This window comes from Gossypium hirsutum, chromosome D01, assembly GCF_007990345.1.
Source record: "Gossypium hirsutum isolate 1008001.06 chromosome D01, Gossypium_hirsutum_v2.1, whole genome shotgun sequence".
In the NCBI taxonomy this organism is placed as follows: domain Eukaryota; kingdom Viridiplantae; phylum Streptophyta; class Magnoliopsida; order Malvales; family Malvaceae; genus Gossypium; species Gossypium hirsutum.
Window position 1 is genome coordinate 60,469,353 of NC_053437.1, and position 19,291 is coordinate 60,488,643.

The 19,291-nt window shown below is 33.7% G+C and overlaps 1 protein-coding gene across 1 annotated transcript in view; it reads left to right on the forward strand.

Annotated features, from left to right (window-relative positions):
• The window catches only part of LOC107921512 (ferredoxin-dependent glutamate synthase, chloroplastic), a 32,487-nt gene that overhangs the window by 2,719 nt on the left and 10,477 nt on the right, over positions 1-19,291 (forward strand). Inside the window, 21 exon segments of the mRNA XM_041087544.1 lie at positions 157-469; positions 1,847-2,289; positions 2,400-2,531; positions 3,829-3,927; positions 4,359-4,429; positions 5,211-5,307; positions 6,012-6,104; positions 7,377-7,522; positions 10,971-11,130; positions 11,947-12,057; positions 12,174-12,389; positions 13,005-13,162; positions 14,347-14,476; positions 14,790-14,848; positions 14,950-15,055; positions 15,935-16,031; positions 16,758-16,873; positions 16,963-17,160; positions 17,594-17,704; positions 18,337-18,576; positions 19,118-19,216. Coding sequence (XP_040943478.1) covers positions 157-469; positions 1,847-2,289; positions 2,400-2,531; positions 3,829-3,927; positions 4,359-4,429; positions 5,211-5,307; positions 6,012-6,104; positions 7,377-7,522; positions 10,971-11,130; positions 11,947-12,057; positions 12,174-12,389; positions 13,005-13,162; positions 14,347-14,476; positions 14,790-14,848; positions 14,950-15,055; positions 15,935-16,031; positions 16,758-16,873; positions 16,963-17,160; positions 17,594-17,704; positions 18,337-18,576; positions 19,118-19,216 — 3,195 coding nt within the window.

Here is a 19,291-nt window from a genome sequence, read left to right on the forward strand (position 1 = left end):
AGGAATGCACTTGACTTCTAGAACACCGATATGCTATCTTTCATTGAAAATTGTTGCCATAATTTTCATTTCTTTATACTTTCTTCATCTTTGTGACCATTGATGAGTAGTTTCATGTGTTCACTTTTCTCTTCTTATGATCTGAATTTTATATAGGTTGCAAATTTAGAGGATATAATATCAGAAAGAGGTGCTTGTGGAGTTGGATTCATTGCCAATTTGGAAAATAAAGCATCGCATGGAATTGTTCAGGATGCCCTTACAGCTCTTGGTTGCATGGAGCATCGTGGGGGTTGTGGAGCAGATAATGATTCTGGTGATGGTTCAGGATTGATGACCTCAATCCCTTGGGATCTGTTTGACAGCTGGGCTGCAAATCAAGGAATGGCATCCTTTGATAAGATGCACACTGGTGTTGGGATGGTTTTTCTTCCCAAAGAAGATAGCCTTATAGAAGAAGCCAAAAAAGGTAATTATTTACTTTAATTACATCAACTGTTTGATTTACTATTCTTCCTAGAGTTGGGGCACATGTATGAATGAATTGTATTGATGCTTTAATTTTGTATATTATTCTGGTATGAGTGAAGCTTTTGTTCTTTCATGTAGTTGTACAACATCATGATCGGGATTTGGTTCTGATAAATAAGGATTAAAGATACGAGTGAGAGCTTGCTGTATTCAAAGGGTTTTGCTGATGTGGATTTGTCTAGAGTTTTGACTGTGTAGAGTTTCAAATAGAAATTAAAGGAGATCTTTAAGAAGGGAAGAAGAAACTAGTTTTGATGCTGTGGCTTCTGGTTTTTTTGATGTGAGCATTAACTTTAAAATATTCCTAGTCACTTTGGAAATACACAGGTAGAGATTGGAAAAATACTAATTTATCCTAACTAGACTGGCAAAGAATTGTTAAATTTATTAGCTTTAGGAATTAAACCCAGTTAAGTACCTTAATAGCCAATATAAGACAACCATGATTGAGGTCTGTACCAGCATAACTTAAAATGATGAATATACCCCCGTATAGTGACATGATTGAATGGAGAAATTAATGCACCAACGATCAATTTACAACCTTAGAAACTTTCTCTTGGACCAAAAGGACATGTTATTGAAGAGCCCTTGACTTCTCCCCTTCACTTCCAAAGAGGATTTATATTATCAAACTTTTGATACACCATTAATGTGGAATTCAAACACAATACTTTCTTTGAGAGCCCATTTGAACATTTGTGAAACTTGTATTTCCGTAATAGTTGAATTTTGAAATTTAATTGTTGTGATTCATTTTTTCTTTCTATCTTTGTATTTATTTTGGAACTAAGATAAGGAATTAGTACTCAACTAAAGATGAAACCAATGAAATGGATGCAGAACTAAATTCTGTTAATATTTGTTATCCAAAGGTTTAGGAGATATAAACTCATTTTGATTTTCTTTCACTTTCTTCATATGCCAATTCTTATTTAAATTTGAAGTAAAGAGCATACTTGTTTCCTGACCCATATTATTCTATAAGCTATTGTTAGGGCCTTGGGCAGATAAAGTAGTCATCGGTCAGTTTAATTATATATAAGGATTCAGTTCCAAATTGATTAAACATCTTTGAAGGGACTTTCTAATGCAGTTTAATCACTTAGTAGCTTTTCTGAAACTCACATCTCCTTATTATTACCACTAGTTTTATGGCTTTTTCTTAGCTTTCATCACATATAAAGAGTGTTAATCATGTGGAAATAAAATTTCTCATTTCTGTACAATATATTCTCATTTCTGTTTCATTTTGATCTAGTCTGTCTTTTACATGTCTATTCTTGTGTTTGACTAATTCTTATTGCTTCTGTAGTTATTGTAAATACTTTTAGACAAGAGGGTCTTGAGGTGCTTGGATGGAGGTCTGTTCCTGTAAATACATCAGTGGTTGGTTTTTACGCAAAAGAAACCATGCCCAACATACAGCAGATATTTGTTAGAGTTGTCAAGGAAGAGAATGTTGATGACATTGAACGGGAACTATATATCTGCCGGAAATTGATTGAAAGAGCAGCAGCCTCAGAGACTTGGGGAAGTGAGCTTTATTTCTGTTCTTTGTCCAATCAAACCATTGTTTACAAGGGCATGCTTCGTTCAGAAGTTCTTGGGTTATTTTATTCTGACCTTCAGAATGATCTTTATAAGTCTCCATTTGCCATTTATCACCGAAGGTATAGCACAAATACTAGTCCTAGATGGCCTCTTGCTCAACCAATGAGGTTTCTTGGTCATAATGGAGAGATCAATACCGTACAGGTTAGTTTCGCTGTAAATTTCAAGTTTGTCTAATAATATTATTTCCATTATGACAAATATGATTAATGAGCCATGTTTGTTCTCTCTGTCCTACTCTGAACCTTATGCAGGGGAACTTGAATTGGATGCAGTCTCGTGAAACCTCATTGAAGTCCCCTGTTTGGCGTGGTAGGGAAAATGAAATTCGCCCTTTTGGTAACCCAAAGGCATCTGACTCGGCAAATCTTGATAGTGCAGCTGAAGTATGGGCTTTAAACTTAATTAATGTTTTAGTATACTATTGAAATTATACTAGATCATGATTGGTGAACCTAGAGCATGGCTCTGATGGTTTACTTACCTATCTCAGGGGAGGTGGATCCTGCAAGTTCGATCCCCAGCACATGCAAATTCACCTCCTTAATTCCCTTAGGCCTTGACCTTCTTTTTACCAAAATAAAAGATAAAAAGAACTCCAGTAACTGGTTATTGATCATTCTATAATTCATGTGCTAATTAAGTGTTTCACTGGAGTCTAGGTGTAATATGTATCTAGTTCTATGTATTTGTATTAAGATGAACAATTGAGGTGGAATACTATTGTTTATAATGCCTGGGGCTAAATCTAAACTCTAGTTTGTGTACTTCATTCCTCAACAAACAAAAGATAACTTTTATATCCATAGAGGATGCAAGTTGCTAAGGGCCTGCATGTGTCCAAATAAATAGATAGAATTTCCTTTGTTTGAACCTAATAGGTCGTAGTAGTGAAATCTGATTCTTAGTTTGATTTCTGACACAAGCTGGTAATTTCTTTTAATGAAGATGGTATTTGCAGATTGGAAATAACAGCACATAACAATTGTCCATCAGCTAAATATGTACAGATAGAATATTATTATTATTTCCTTGTTTGTGTTTGGGCTGTATTTGAGATTCAAGACTCCGTGCATCTTTGTGGAGGGAGTAGGTTCTTGTGTGCTAATGTTAAAAGGCTAGAATTGATCCCTCAATAGTAAGCTTTTGCAAGCCAAATCTTTACTTGACCTAAAACCATTCTAGACAGTTTTGATCTCGTACAGTGCTCTTGCTCTCAATGTATGTGGTTAATGTGGAGAAATTATCTTTTCAGTTTGATGTTATAGAATGTCTTGCTGCTTGCATTTTAGAAAAGGCCTTTTCAGTGTGATATAGAATCATGGCCTTGGCAGAGTTGCAAACTAGGTTCTATGTTGGCTTTCATTTCAGCCTTGGTTGTCCAGTACGCAAACCTTTTCATTCGATCACTGTTTACTATGCTGGAAGTTTGGTGGTGTGGAAGTTTTTTTTATAGGGAGAGTTTAGATGATGTTCATAACAGAATTAATTTTACATTGCTTCATGTGTAGTAACTGTTTGCTATTGGTGTTATATACATATTCATTGGGTCGTGTCAAGAGTATGTTTCTGCAGTTGAGTCATGAGAAACCCTTGACAAAACCATGTTTACTCAATGCTTATATTCACTTTCATGCATGAGCTGTTGGAGAAATTTAAATGATTTCTCTTTATTGTGTCCAGTTACTGATACGAAGTGGCCGTAATCCTGATGAAACTCTCATGATTCTTGTCCCAGAGGCATACAAGAATCACCCAACATTGTTAGCTAAGTATCCTGAGGTATTTGTCTCAAGACTATGCTGGTTATTCAAGTTGCTTATAAATTCTGCTACAGGGAGCAATGTTGTTATTCTTCACTAAACAAATTTTTGTTAAGTATAATGAATTCTCTGAGTTTTAACTAGGTTATTTCAGTTCCAGGTTACTTTTTTAGCTTAATTAAATCAGATAGATGATCAAGTCTATATAATTCGTTTTGGTCAATTTGATGATTCCTCTTGATTTTACAACCCTTAATTGTGCCCCAACCATATTCACTACTGTTTCACTCTCTTTTCCTTTGAGATGCCTTTGCAGTCGTGTTTTTGATAGTTTTTTATCTGGTGTTTTAACACGTGTCTCTAGTTATCTTATTTCTCATTACTAGTGAATTTTTTGTGAATTTAATTATCTTTCACATGGACGATACTAAGTTAATTGTTTCTCCTTAGGTGGTAGACTTTTATGACTATTACAAGGGTCAGATGGAAGCTTGGGATGGACCTGCCTTGCTCCTATTTAGGTAATGCTTTCAGGGCTCATCTACCCTTTTAGTGGACTTCTAGTTTTATTGCCCATGTCTTCTCGTAATGATAGTGGCTGCCAGTCTTTTAAATTAACGAAAACAAGTAAAACAGTTTGGTCTCGTGTCAGTAGCATATGTTATAAAATGCATGATTTTGGTGAAAAGGCACGAATAAGTACATACATGCATGCTTGTCTGTGTATGCTCAGATTTATGGATATGTATTTTGTTGCAGCTGTTACTAATCAGTGACTTGCATTTCTATTGATTAGACTTGATAGCTAGTGGATCAGGAATGGTGTAATCCTTTGATGAATGAATGATATATTTTGAGTATGCTTATTGTGATCACTATAGATGTCCTTTTCTATTTTAAAAAGTGAATACCTCCGGCTTTAAAGACTAGTCAATTTGACCTATGTGTTAAGGATAGTTGTTAACACTTCTGATATTATGGTCTAGCATGTTAAGTGGATCTGCTGTTGATGTTGATCAGAAATACACTTCTCTTTTTTATGTCTATCCTGTAGAATCACTGAATGATATGATAAATAAATAGGAACTAGTGTTCCTAATTTATGGTCAAGAAAGAAATGTGTTTTTGATGACATCAGGTTGTTAAATTCAACAGTACAATTAGCTAAGTATTGTTGTGCTAAACCTTTGGCACACAAATCCTTGTACATTGTTTTGTTACTTTTTTGCACTTTTGTCTCACCATTTTCGCCCAGTATTATTCCATTTTCTAATACTTCCTAGTTTAATTTGTGCGGTTCAGTGATGGCAAAACTGTTGGGGCATGTCTTGATCGGAATGGACTTCGCCCTGCTAGGTATTGGAGGACAATTGACAATGTCGTATATGTTGCATCTGAGGTGTGTTTTGATCCCTTAATGACTGCAATTCCTTATCAATGATTATAGTTAGAATCCTACTCTGTCCGACTGCAGTTTCAAATATTTGAAATGTAGAAGATTAGAGTGTACTTTTGTTTTTTGGTTGAATAGAAGATTAGAATTTTCTTAAGAATAGGAAACTTGCTGATTAATCTTTGTTTTGATTACTGCAATGCCATTGGGATTCAAAATGAATTCTTTCTTCATTAAATTAATCTATCTTAGGTCAGTCTACAAATAAAAGGTTGTTGCACTGGAAATAGCATTAAAGGATGAATTTTCTCTCATTATAAGCAGGCACATTACTCTATGTGATAGAAGTGTAAATATTGAATGATACAAGTCCAATATGACGAGGTTAATTTATTTTTGTTCTCATTTTTTATGAATTAGCCTGCTTTGATAAGTTGTGTTGAAAAGAAGCCACTTTGCTTACAGATACATAAGAGCAAACCTTGCAGGTTTATCATATCCAACTTTAAGCCATTTCAGATGTCCAATAAACACAACTTTCGTTATGTTTTCCTTATCCACATAGAAATGGCTGATGGTATCTTTTTATGTACTTCAAAAATGGACATGTATATAATTAACATCCTACGTTTTCTTGGTGTTTCATGCATTTTGTTTGTGGTCTTGGTTCACTGCATAAGAATAATGGCCAATGTTTATTCTTTTATTAGGTTGGTGTTCTACCGGTGGATGATTCAAAAGTTATTATGAAGGGCCGTTTAGGTCCCGGAATGATGATAACTGCTGATTTATTAAGTGGTCAGGTTTGTATAGCAATTTATTGTGGTTTGATATTGTGTATGTCCAACTTCTGCATTGAAAGTGTGTTCATAATGATTACTTGTAATTGGTTTCTTAACTATTAGCTACTTAAAAAAAAATCTTTTGGTCAGTATGTTTCGGGATATACTTGTATATCTTTTAAAATCAACCCGTATGCATACTGGCCATTTGATATGTTTTTCTATCTCCAATTTCTTTTCGAGATATTCTTTGGTTTTCTTCCCAAAATATTTGTAAATGCTCAAATACGAAGGGGTTATTTGGTAATTGCATCCTTTTAAAAAAAAAACCTTTTTTTTTTGAAAACATAAAACATGTTTGGTTTGTAATTCTGTAACGCTTTGAAACAAAAACTTATATTCTTTAAAGATAATAATTCAATATGAAAAATAAAATTTGAAAAAATTATATGACAATGGCACTTATGTTATTGTTTATTAAGTAAATTATCTTAATATTAAGCATATTATTCGATACATTTGTAGTAATATTTTAATGACAAATTTAATTTATCGCATAGTAAAATTTAAAATTGTTAATATTTAATAAATTGTATAATATTTTTATAACATATCTAATATTAGTAAATAAGGTTAATTCATATTAAAATTAATTTAATATTATTAATATTTAATACAACCTAAACTGATATGTTTCTAAATAATGTTATATAATATTAATTTAATTAATAATATTAAGTTATTTAATTATATCAGATGATTGTAAAGTTATCTTATATTAAGTAGTAGCTCTTGATACCATTTTTCATTAATACCATATGGAGATATCATCTAAATTATATGTGATATAATATCACAGTGTTAAAGTATTTCCTGTGATTATTTCTTTTCAATATGCTTATAGTTTACCTTTTTTATTTTGAGGCATTTAATTTTAGTTAAATATTTTAAATATATTATTATTTTATTTAATAAATTTTGTTTACAAATTAATTAATTTCATTTATAATTTTTATTTTGAATATGTTAATACATTCATGTGAAAGTGCTAGAAGCAAAAACATTATCTTTGGAAACAATGAAAGCAAGAAATTCTAGCTCCTAAGAATTTGGGACTATTTTTGTCTTTCTATCTGGAAAGGAAAACTGATTGCCAAACATGTTTTCTGTTATCATTTTCAAAATAATTGAACAAAAACAGAAAATAAAATACAAAAACAGTGCCAAACGAGACATGGGTAATTTTCCCATTATTCTTCAAGCATACTTGCATCTTAAAACTTTGATTTATAGGTTTATGAGAATACAGAGGTCAAGAAGCGAGTTGCTGCAATAAATGCGTATGGAAAATGGGTTAGTGAAAACATGAGACCCTTGAAACCAGTAAATTTTCTCTCCACAACACTTTTGGACAGTGAAACGATCTTAAGACGCCAACAGTAAGTATTCAACTTCCATTGGATACTTTGAGAGTTGTTCATGGTGGTGTTCTGGTGAATGCAAATGAGACTGATTTTATTTCCTTTAATGCTCTTAGCCCTTTAACAACTATAGCTGCTGATGTTTTTGTGAGAGCTATATTTAGATTTGTTTGATTCTTGATTGATATATCTTAGGTGGTCAGTGGTGATTTATCTTATGATTTGGAACACTTCTTCTACAATTTTGCATGCTAAAATGAGTTGTATTCTTGTTAGCTAAGAGCAAGCCCGCATGTAAGGAAATATTGTCACTCTAAAAGGGATACTTTTTCCTGCTGATTGGAGTTTGTTTAGTGAGATGTAAAATTTTAAATTTTTCTTTCAAAAATAATTAAATAGACATGGATTTGATGTTGTATAGAAAAAGCCTATGGTGTCTATTTAGTAATATGTTCTTCTTGATCACTCCTTCACCATGATGGATAGGTTGGTACCTCACGCATTTGCTTTGCACCCTTATCTTCCAAGAAAATTACATTAATTTAATAGCATAGTGGTTTTGAGATTTATACCAAGACAGAGAGTAGAAAAACTAATTTGGATTTTTGCATTTGCATTGTTATGTGGTTATATTTCTTTGTTGAGAAACCTTCAAATACCTTCAACATCTTTGCAAGTAATAGAGAAGCTTTGGAAAATGTTGTGATAGGTATTTTACACAAATAAAATCTATATACAAGGAAATGACTAATTGCAATTAATCCTAATTGATTCTTTCAAGTCTCTATAATTACGTTAACATAACTAACACTCTCCTTCAAGCTGACACAACTAACGCTCACCAGAGCATAGATATTAATCATGCCTAGCTTGTCACGTAGATAGTCAACTCGATTTCCATTTACTGCATTAAGTTTGTTCTCTTATCATCATGAAGCCAGTAGAAATTAAATTACCCAAAATCTTCTCATGAATGAAATGACAATAAACTTTTCTAGCCCAATTTCAGTTTAAAGAGTATATATCCACATGATCTCACGCATGGAATGTGCCACAATAATGTTTGGTCTTTCATTATTTTTTCTTATTTGTATCTGAAGCAAATATTTTACCTTACTAGTTGTTGTGATAACTATGATGTCTTGCATAATTATATCATGATTCTAGGATTAATTAGCATAACATTAGGCATATCATATCTTTGACTTACCTTATTTGTGTATCTAGTTTTTTATTATAAATAGGCTATGTAACCTAATGTAAATTGACAAGTAATATTTTCACACGTCCTTTCCCTGTTTCTCTCTTCTTTTCTTTTTATTTTTTTCTTTCTTTTTCACGGCTGTTACAACCAACAGTAGAGCTGCAACAGCAGCTGTTTTCTTTCTTCTTTCTCTTTCTCCCTCTCTCTTCTTCACTCGATTTCACATGGTATCAGAGCCAATGGAGTCTCACTGCCCCTCTCACTGAAATACCTACCTTCCATCGACCTTCCAGTCGAAATCCGGTCACTGGAATCCACTCGTGTGAGCCACATGTTCCACCCTAATATTTTCTCCCCTCTTATGCGCCAGCATGTGAGCACGCATGAGACCACCTCAGGCCACCGTTTGGTGCCGCGAGTCTTTCCTAAAGGTAGACACTCCTCTCCCAACCATATTGGTGCTATCACCTATCCATTGCCACTAGTTCAGAATTTTTCTTCGATATGGATTCTCTCAAATCTTTATTCTCTTGCCTAGTTCCCCTGCAATTACCACCCTTAAACTTCAAGGTAGCAATAACTATGTGTCATGAGCAGCTTTTGGTTGAATTTTGGTATATGGGACAGGGTTTCAAGGATCACTTCGATAAAGAAGCAAGTCAGGTTGATGAAAAGAATAAAGAAACTTGGGTGAAAGTCGATGCTCAATTGTGAAGTCTTTTATGGCATTCTCTTGAGCCAAAGCTACTCACTTTGTTTCAATCTTGCAAAACATGTTACAAAGTGTGGGGTAAGGCCAAGAATCTATATACACTAATGATATTTCAGCGAATATATAAGATTGTCTCAGATCTTGTTAATCTCCAGCTGAATCAACAGGATATGTCAAGCTGTTTGGGTCAGATTGAAACTTTGAAGGATGAGTTCAATGTTCTTATGCCCTTTTCTGAGGTGTTACTGATCAAGAGAAGCAGCGAGACAATTTTTTTATGGTGTTGGTTTAATAGGGTTGCGAACAGACTTAGCTTCAATTTGAGATCAAGTCCTTGCTAGCCCAACCATTCCCACCCTTGACGATGTGATGGCTTGGTTACTTCGAATCTCCTCAAACCCAAACCAGGTTGAGGGAGAATCTTCTATGCTCACAATACAGAAAACTGGTCAGCAAGGAGATAATTGAAAAGGAAAAGGCAGAGGATCTCAGCTTCATTGTACATATTGTGATAAAAGTAGCCATATATGTGATAAATATTGTGGCAAGATCTAGTGCAGAAGCTGAATATCGGGCTATGGCTCTAGTTATTTGTGAGCTAATTTGGTTAATACAATTACTTTAAGAGTTGAAACAAGAAACTGTCAGCCCAATGAAGTTAATATGTGATAACCAAGCGGCACTGCATATTGCCTCAAATCTAGTGTTTCATGAAAGAACAAAGCACATCAAGATTGATTGTCATTTGTGAGGCAAAAGATTGAGTCTGGGTGTATTACTACTAGCTTTGTTCATTCAAATGACCAGTTAGCAGATGTTTTTAACTAAAGCACTTAGAAAGCCTTGCATCGAATTTATATATAACAAGCTAGGAGCTTATGATTTGTATGCTCCAGCTTGAGGGTGAGTGCTGTGACAGCTGTGATATCTTGCATAATTATGTCATGATTCTAGGATTAATTAGCATAACATTAGGCATATCATATCATATCATATCATATCTTAGACTTTCCTTATTTGTGTATCTAGTTTTTTATTATAAATAGGCTATGTAACCTAATCTAAATTGACAAGTAATATTTTCACACTAGTCTTTTCCCCATTTCTCTCTTCTTTTCTTCTCCTTAATTTTTTCTTTCTTTTTCATGTCTGTTACAGCCAACAGTAGAGCTGCAACAGCAGCTGTTCTCTTCTTCCTCTGTCTTCTTCACTTGATTTCACACTAGTTAATATCATTTAAATATTACGCATATTACATAAGTTTTTTTATATACATTTTACATATATATTTATATGTATGTGCCTTATTTTACTCGAGGGAGCGCTTTTTTTGCGCCTTGTGCCTCAGGCTATATAGGGGTCTTAGCCCTTCAGTGCACTTGGCACTTTTGTCAACATTGTTTATTCGTTCTTGGTATATTTGTTATTGAGTTTGATTTAGTGATTGAAATATCTTGGTTTCTAGCGACCATAAATTAGTCTATGATAAAAAATGCAAATTCTAATGATTTGAATTGTTCTATTTTTCTTTTTGTAATGTGATGTATTAGGGCTTTTGGTTATTCAAGTGAGGATGTTCAAATGATTATTGAGACTATGGCTGCACAAGGAAAGGAGCCAACATTTTGCATGGGTGATGACATTCCATTGTCTATATTGTCTCAAAAGGCACACATGCTTTATGATTATTTCAAGCAGCGTTTTGCACAGGTTTGTTAGAATTTTGATCTTATTACTATGCTGTGAAGAGATCCTACAATATGGCATTTTAAGTGTTTGATTTTGTTATATGCTTGATTACCTCTATACTTTGTTTTCAAAGTTAGTTTTACTTGGTCTCCCTTTTCTCCTTTTTGGACAATCCTTGTTTTTGCTTCATCTTTATCTTAAGATGCCAAAGGAATATTAGGAATATTTGCATTACATGATTGAGATTTAGTTTGATTAAACATATAATGTTAGAAGATTATGCACTAATTCTTGAGAAACTCTAAGCTATTATTTATGCTCAAGATAATTAAGTTGTTTGCACTGAGGTTGAACAAAATCACATCCGACAGTCGCACAACGATAAAGTAGACATTGCATGTGTTTATGGGATCATGAGAAACCTTTGTTGCCTCCAATCCTCCCAAGAAAAGAAATCTTTGTTGGCTTGAATGCTGTCGTCAATTTTCTTCTTTACCTTGATTACTAGAGTGAGGACGAGGAATGCACAAGTTTACAAAACTTCCAAGGAAGTTGGAAACTGCCACTAAAAGCATATACTTTGTCATATTATGGGGTTTCATTTATTTATTTATTTTATTGGGGGGAGGATGGGTTTGACAAAAACACTGCATTATCTTTATGCAAACCTTTAGAGTTTCATGCGATTGGTTCTTAGGAACATGAAAACTGGTAAAACACCTTTGGCATCAAATTTAATCTAGTAATTTAATTTGTTTCTATTCCATGTCATAGTAAGGTTTATTTTATGTATCTAATGTTTTGAATTCATTTTCTTTATTAATTGTTTATATGCAGGTCACAAATCCGGCCATTGACCCTCTTCGGGAAGGATTAGTTATGTCTCTTGAAGTCAATATTGGAAAACGAGGAAATATATTGGAAGTTGGACCTGAAAATGCTTCTCAGGTTTGTATATTTCCTAAATTTATATTTGATGCCATCTCATGGTTGCTTTCAAATTGGAAATCAATTAAACTTTTAATCATTTTCCCACTATCAAAATTAATTGTCATTGGAACCAGGTCACCTTGTCTAGTCCTGTACTGAATGAAGGGGAGCTTGAGTCATTGCTTAAGGATCCCCAGCTAAAGGCCCAAGTCTTGCCTACATTTTTTGATATACGTAAAGGGATTGAAGGATCATTGGACAAGACACTTTACAAACTATGTGAAGCTGCTGATGAAGCTGTTCGTAATGGTTCCCAACTGCTTGTGCTCTCTGATCGTGCTGATGAGTTGGTATGAACCTTTTTATACTTGCACTAAAGCTTATGAATTAGTAAAACGTCTTCACTTTCAGAACTAGTTTAGCCATGATTTGAGTATGTAAAGGCTACTGTTTCATATACTTTCATCTCTGATTATAGTAGAATTTTCTGTTTCTTGATTGTTGCATCAAGAAGTGTATTTTGAAATCCCTTTCTGTGGTTAGTATATGAGAAAGACTTTGATGTAGTTTTGTTACCTTAATCTTATTGAACCGGCTTGCCCAGATTCATTAAATATGTAACATTCTGTGCCGTCTAAAATTTGGTGAGCATACACTAGTATCGCATAATGGGAGGGATAAGAATATGCATCTTCATTTTATCATTTAAAGTGGCTGTGTAGACATATTGACTTGTTAAATTTGTACATAATTGTTATTTCTAGGAGTCTTGATAGACTTGGTTATTTGGTTATTGCATCCCTGTTTCTATTTTTTTGTCTATATATATTTCGAGAGCCAAGAATATTTGTACCTTGTAACTTACTAGTATCTCACTTTTTGAGGAGTGGCTTCTTCTCTTTTGATCTTATATATCTTTGGCAGAACTTCATTCTGGATGTTTTCATTTTTCTGTGTCACTCTAGGAAGCAACTCGGCCTGCAATTCCAATACTTCTAGCTGTTGCTGCTGTTCATCAACATCTTATTCAAAATGGTCTACGGATGTCAGCTTCCATAGTTGCTGATACTGCTCAGTGCTTTAGTACACATCAATTTGCCTGTTTAATTGGATATGGGGCAAGGTGAGTTCTCTTTCTATTGGATGTAACCTTATGTTGACATAGATACTTAAAGAGAAATAAAGAGTTAGAGCAACATAGAAGTAAACTGTGCTTAATATTCCTCAAGATTTAAGTATATGAGATTACCAGATGGTTTAATAGTACTGTGTAGGAGCATATGTCTTTAAGTCAATCCCGTTTTATAAAAATTGCTTGTAAAAAGAGAAATTTGCTTCCCTTGAATGAACATACCATGATAAAAGTTTCTACCATGGTTTTCTATCGTAGCATAAGTTCAGATTCTCATGAATGAGAGCCTGGGAATGATGTCCTTTGGTACTTGCAGTTTGTGCAAAAGAGATGACTGTGAACCCTTGTAAATGATTTGAATTGTTCTCTTTTATTTGGTTTCTACAAGATGATGACTTAATTGGTTTTTTTCAACGTGTGAACAGTTGATTACTTTTATTATTATTGTTATTGGTACTATTATTATTTTTGGTACTTCCCTAATAATTTATGCCATGCAATTTTTTTGCTTCCCTAGGATTTTCAAATTATGATTGTGCCTCTTTTAGTTATAGCATATTATTGTTGTCTCCTGAATCTAAAGAACACACATGTTTAGAATTATAGTAAAAGGTCGTCATTAGGGAAATGGTTGTAGTTTACACATCCACAAGTGAATACTTCTATTTATGTTTGTATGCTTGTGCACATGTTTTAAACAAAGATTTATGCTTTTTGATTTAAGTTATGGCTAATGTTTTAGGCAAGTGATTTTCTTTATGGAAAGTATAAAAAAAAAGTTCATGATTTACCACATAAGCCCTTACATGGTAAAGTAAGAGTACAATTGGTTAACCTACTACATGGTAAAAAATAAAATTTTCCCATATTATTTCTTTTTACTAGTTTCAAGATGGGTGCGTAATTTGTAAATTAATATTTTCTGCATATCTTAATTGAAGCTTTGTTCTCATTAAAGATCTCATTAGTATGAAGTTTATGATTTATGGTCTGAAGATAAGTCGTTGATAACATTTATTTGGCATGTGAGCAATAATTAGGTGGTTTATTCCATTTTCATGTATTTTATTTTTGTTCATCTAGATCTTATGATTCTGTACTTTGGTTCGTAAAACCTATTTTTGTCTTCAAATCTTGAAACTGCTTCACTTTTTTTGCTAATTTCATTTTTGCAGTGCTGTATGTCCATACTTGGCATTGGAGACTTGTCGGCAGTGGCGTTTGAGTTCTAAAACTGTGAATTTGATGCGGAATGGAAAAATGCCTACTGTGACAATCGAGCAAGCGCAAACAAACTTTTGTAAGGTCAGTATATATCAAATGATGAAAGATTTTTGGGATATTTTATCGTCTTTGTCATATATGCATTTCTTTTATCTTCATTTACTTCAGGAATTGTTATGTTTTATATCCTTGTTACTGATTTTCTTAAGTTTGCTTGTAATGTGATAGAAAGTGGTGATATTTTGGTAAGAAAACAATTACTATCATTTCTACGAAGCACTACTATAGATTGGTCACATAGTACTAGTCTAAACAGGCCACCGTTTCCCCCACACAACTGGCTAGTCGAGTTTCTTATAGTTTGTGTAAATGCTAATTATTTGTCATGATCTAGGCAATCAAAGCTGGTCTCCTCAAAATTCTTTCTAAGATGGGCATCTCATTACTTTCAAGGTATGTGTTTTGAATAAAAAATGGGTTTGAATGATTTAATATATATTTTAACGATTAAATATGTATTTGTTAAACTTAATTGACTTTTGTTCTCTTTTTAGTTATTGTGGTGCGCAAATATTTGAGATTTATGGATTGGGGAAGGAAATAGTGGATCTTGCATTTTCTGGGAGTGTGTCAAAGATTGGTGGATTAACTTTTGATGAGGTTAGAAATACAACTTGCTCTTTAAGTTTAATAGTATCCTGGTATGAGAAAATGTGTGTTTGTTCTTGTGAAGTAATATTTTTGATCATTCTTTTTTCGAACTTATTTTCGAGACAATGATATGATGTACCAATTCAATTTTGTGTTTTGGTTTTACATTGATCATTTTTTGTTTCTCATGCGTAATGAACTTGACAGGGCATGGCGCATACTGGTTTTATTCTGTTCTGTCAAGGCTTTAGACCAATTCTATTGACCATTGGCATTAATTTCTAGATATGTATTTCCTTTAATGTGTCAACTTTAAAAACTAGTGTTCTGCCTTTGCGAGACTGACAACCAGGTCAGTATCAAATGATATTATTTCTTCCAGAGGACTCCCACAGTAACCTTTCCTTCATTTACCAGAAAAGGAAACCAGCCAATGTTGAATTTTGACTTGTGATTCATGGATGTCTGGTGCTGATTCAATGGAATATTTAAGGATGCATTTTTATCGATTTTACTATTTTTGTATGAACTCTCCTGGCATTTTATATTAGTTTTGTCATTTGTTCTTATTTGCCAAGTACTAGGGTTTAGGGAGTAGCTTACTTGTTTTTACTGTCCTTTTTTCCCCCAGTTCTAGGTTATCTTTTTATTGAGAGTATATTGAGACTTTGGGATTTTGAAATGTCCCTTGGCCTTGACATGCTCTCCAAAATTTGAGTTTCTAGTCTACTTTTTATCTTTTTCCCTCTACCCTACCTCAGGTGACTTAATTTGATTAAGCCCTTGCATTCTTAGGTCATTTATTCTTAATATTTTGATTAGGGTGTTATTATGCTGTTTTCTTCTGTGTCCTTTGATTTTGTTTTCTATGATTCTTGTTTTCTACAGTTAGCGAGGGAGACATTGTCTTTTTGGGTGAAGGCTTTCTCTGAAGATACAGCTAAAAGATTGGAAAATTTTGGATTTATACAATTCAGACCTGGAGGTATCCCTTATTCTCAAAATGTTTGTGCATTTATGTGCTGTCAAGGGAAATACATGATTTTATTTATAATTTGGTACCTCTTCTATTTGATAATAAGATACCTTATCTGGAAATGATTGAACAATGTGCTGGATTTCAGTTGTAACTCATGCAGATTAGCTAGGAGGAGGTAATATCATCGATGAAAGTACCTGTTAGGTCTCTCTATTATAAGAACTGGTTCAAATCAATCTCTTTCTATTAAATAGATCAATTTAGTCCTTATTCTAGCAAATAGAATCAAATAAGGCTAAGTTTTAATAGAGTTCACATTTAATATCTAAAAAATAGCATGAATTTTTTTTTCTTTTCATTTGTAGTTCAACTCCAAACAAAAGATTTCATTGGAAGAACCATAAAAGCTTTAAAAATCTTAACTCTAGTAAACAATAAATGAGATTTTTTAAACAGTAAATATTAACTCTTATCAAAATTTGGCCTTATTTGATTCTTTTGACTAGTATATGGACTAAACTGATTATTTAGTACTATAGGCACTAATTTGAATGAGTTCCTATAATAGAGGGACCTGCCAGGTATTCTCACCTAACATCATCTTAGCCTAAATTTAGTCACATCAGTTATTCCCTGATTTAATAATATTCTCAAGCGCAATGGTATATTGAGTATATTCAATTTCACCTTTTCTTGTTTGTATCTTTCTTAATTATTATCTAATTATTAAAGGGGAGTATCATGCAAACAACCCCGAGATGTCAAAACTACTTCATAAAGCTGTCCGCGAGAAGAGTGAAAGTGCATTTTCAATTTATCAGCAGCACTTGGCCAGTCGTCCAGTCAATGTTAGTCAATACATATGATATCCCTTCTTTCTGGTTTTAATGCTATGCTTATAGAATTACGTGATCTGTTCCTATTATTTTAAATGCAGGTTCTCCGTGATCTTCTTGAATTCAAAAGTAATCGTGCACCAATTCCTGTTGGGAAAGTTGAACCTGCCTTATCCATTGTTCAAAGATTTTGCACTGGTGGAATGTCACTTGGGGCTATTTCAAGGGAAACTCATGAGGCAATAGCCGTTGCTATGAACAGATTAGGTGGAAAGTCTAATTCAGGAGAAGGCGGCGAGGTAATCCAGGACTGGAGATATATCTTCGTTGTTGTCTTTCATATTTCTTTTGAGCAATATATATACATATATACATACATTGTGTGTGTTTGTGTGTTAAAGTTACTCCTTTGGTCAGTGACTCATTGCACTTGTTATTTCAAAAGAAAGGTCACTGCCATGTGTAAATTCATGGGAAGTGCCTATTCTGTCTACTGTTCTTTAGGTTCTCATTTTGCAAGTAAATTATAGACCAGAATAATCTTCAAACTTATGCACAATAACCTTGACATGTGTCTGTTTGCTTAGCTGAGGAGCTATAGGGCATTGATAAGTTTGGTTCTGGTCTTCCTATCTGTAGGAGAATGGCCTTTTTTTTTCTCACCTCCCTTAACCCACCAAACATAAGGAAATAAATTGAAGAAACTTATGGTTTTTGTTTACTTTCTCCAAGGATCCAATTCGCTGGAGGCCACTTACTGATGTTGTTGATGGGTATTCTCCCACACTGCCACATCTCAAAGGTCTTCAAAATGGTGATACTGCTACGAGTGCTATTAAACAGGTTATTGCAACGGAACTTTGCTTAGAAAAAGTTTCATATGATTCTGTCATATGTCATGTTGACCTCATGAGGTTTTCTTTAGGGCACAGATTTTTGAAACAATACATCTGTTGTTATCTGCACCACGTGAATGGTATACATTTGCATTGATTTATGCTTTTGCGCCATAACTGTGTAGCACTTAGCTATCTTGTTATTTTTTCTGTCACAAAAAATGCAACTAGGACTTTCTTTTAGAAGTTTATTGTAAGAAGTTAAAAGTACATTTAGAAAAAAACAACAACAATACAATGATTTCAATACTTGAATCTCCTTATGTTTGGGCCCATTTTTGGTAAAGTTTCAATACTTCTCAATCTTTTGTTTTTTAAAGAAAAATAATTAAATACCAATATGGAGGCAATCTGTCTTTTTTGGCACCAGATCTAAAGTCAAGACTGGCATAAACATTTAACTTTTTATTGGATGGAAAGAACATAGATAAACCTGACGGTCCTGATCTGCTAGGAGCAGTCTGTGCTTTTGATACATTATAGAGTGGTTTAGCGGATAGGGAGCAGTGTATGCTTTTGATACATATCGAGCAGTCATGTAAATTGTTCCTTTTATTCTCATGATCACTATTTCTTCAGGTTGCTTCTGGTCGATTTGGTGTTACTCCAACATTCTTGGCCAATGCAGATCAACTGGAAATCAAAATTGCACAAGGTGCAAAGCCAGGTGAAGGAGGTCAGTTGCCAGGAAAAAAAGTTAGTGCATATATTGCAAAGTTAAGAAATTCTAAACCAGGTGTTCCACTTATATCTCCACCTCCGCACCATGACATTTATTCTATTGAAGATCTTGCACAATTGATCTTTGACCTACATCAGGTAATTGATTGCTTCATGTGTAATCTAGATTTGATTTATGCAACTAGTACCTGCACTATAACAGATTCAGTGAACTTCAAAGACATTTATCTAGTTTAACCATGAACACTGCTCAACCAACTTGCTTTTGTGGCATGAAATAGGTTTTCAACATCTTCTAGTCCGTTTTCCAGCCAAATTGAATTTGAGGAATGCTTCTAGAAACTCAAAATCAGTTAGTAGATTAATACAGGATCATTGGCCAGTGAAACTCAAAAAGAGTTGTTGATTTATCCAAACCGATTTTAAGTTCCAAGATTTTTCCTGATGCCTTTGTTGCCTTGAAAACCAATTTTTTAAATGTTGAAAATCGGTTTCATTGTAACAAAAGAAGGCTGACGTAATGGTTGCTTGTACTAAATTGCTATGGTTGTGATGTGGGGGATAATTGCACGTTTTTAGTTCAGCTACCAAATTATCGTTCTAATCTGTTTAGCCTTACTAAAAGCAGTATCCTTGGAGCGCTGATAAGAATACTATCTTATATCTACCAAATATTTAGGTCAACCCTAAGGCTAAGGTATCTGTAAAGCTAGTGGCAGAAGCTGGAATCGGAACAGTTGCTTCTGGGGTTGCAAAGGCTAATGCTGATATCATACAGGTGAATTATCCTAATTTATTACCAGTATCCTGAGCTCTTAGCTGTGTCATGTTCCTTCTGTTTTATTTCTATGCC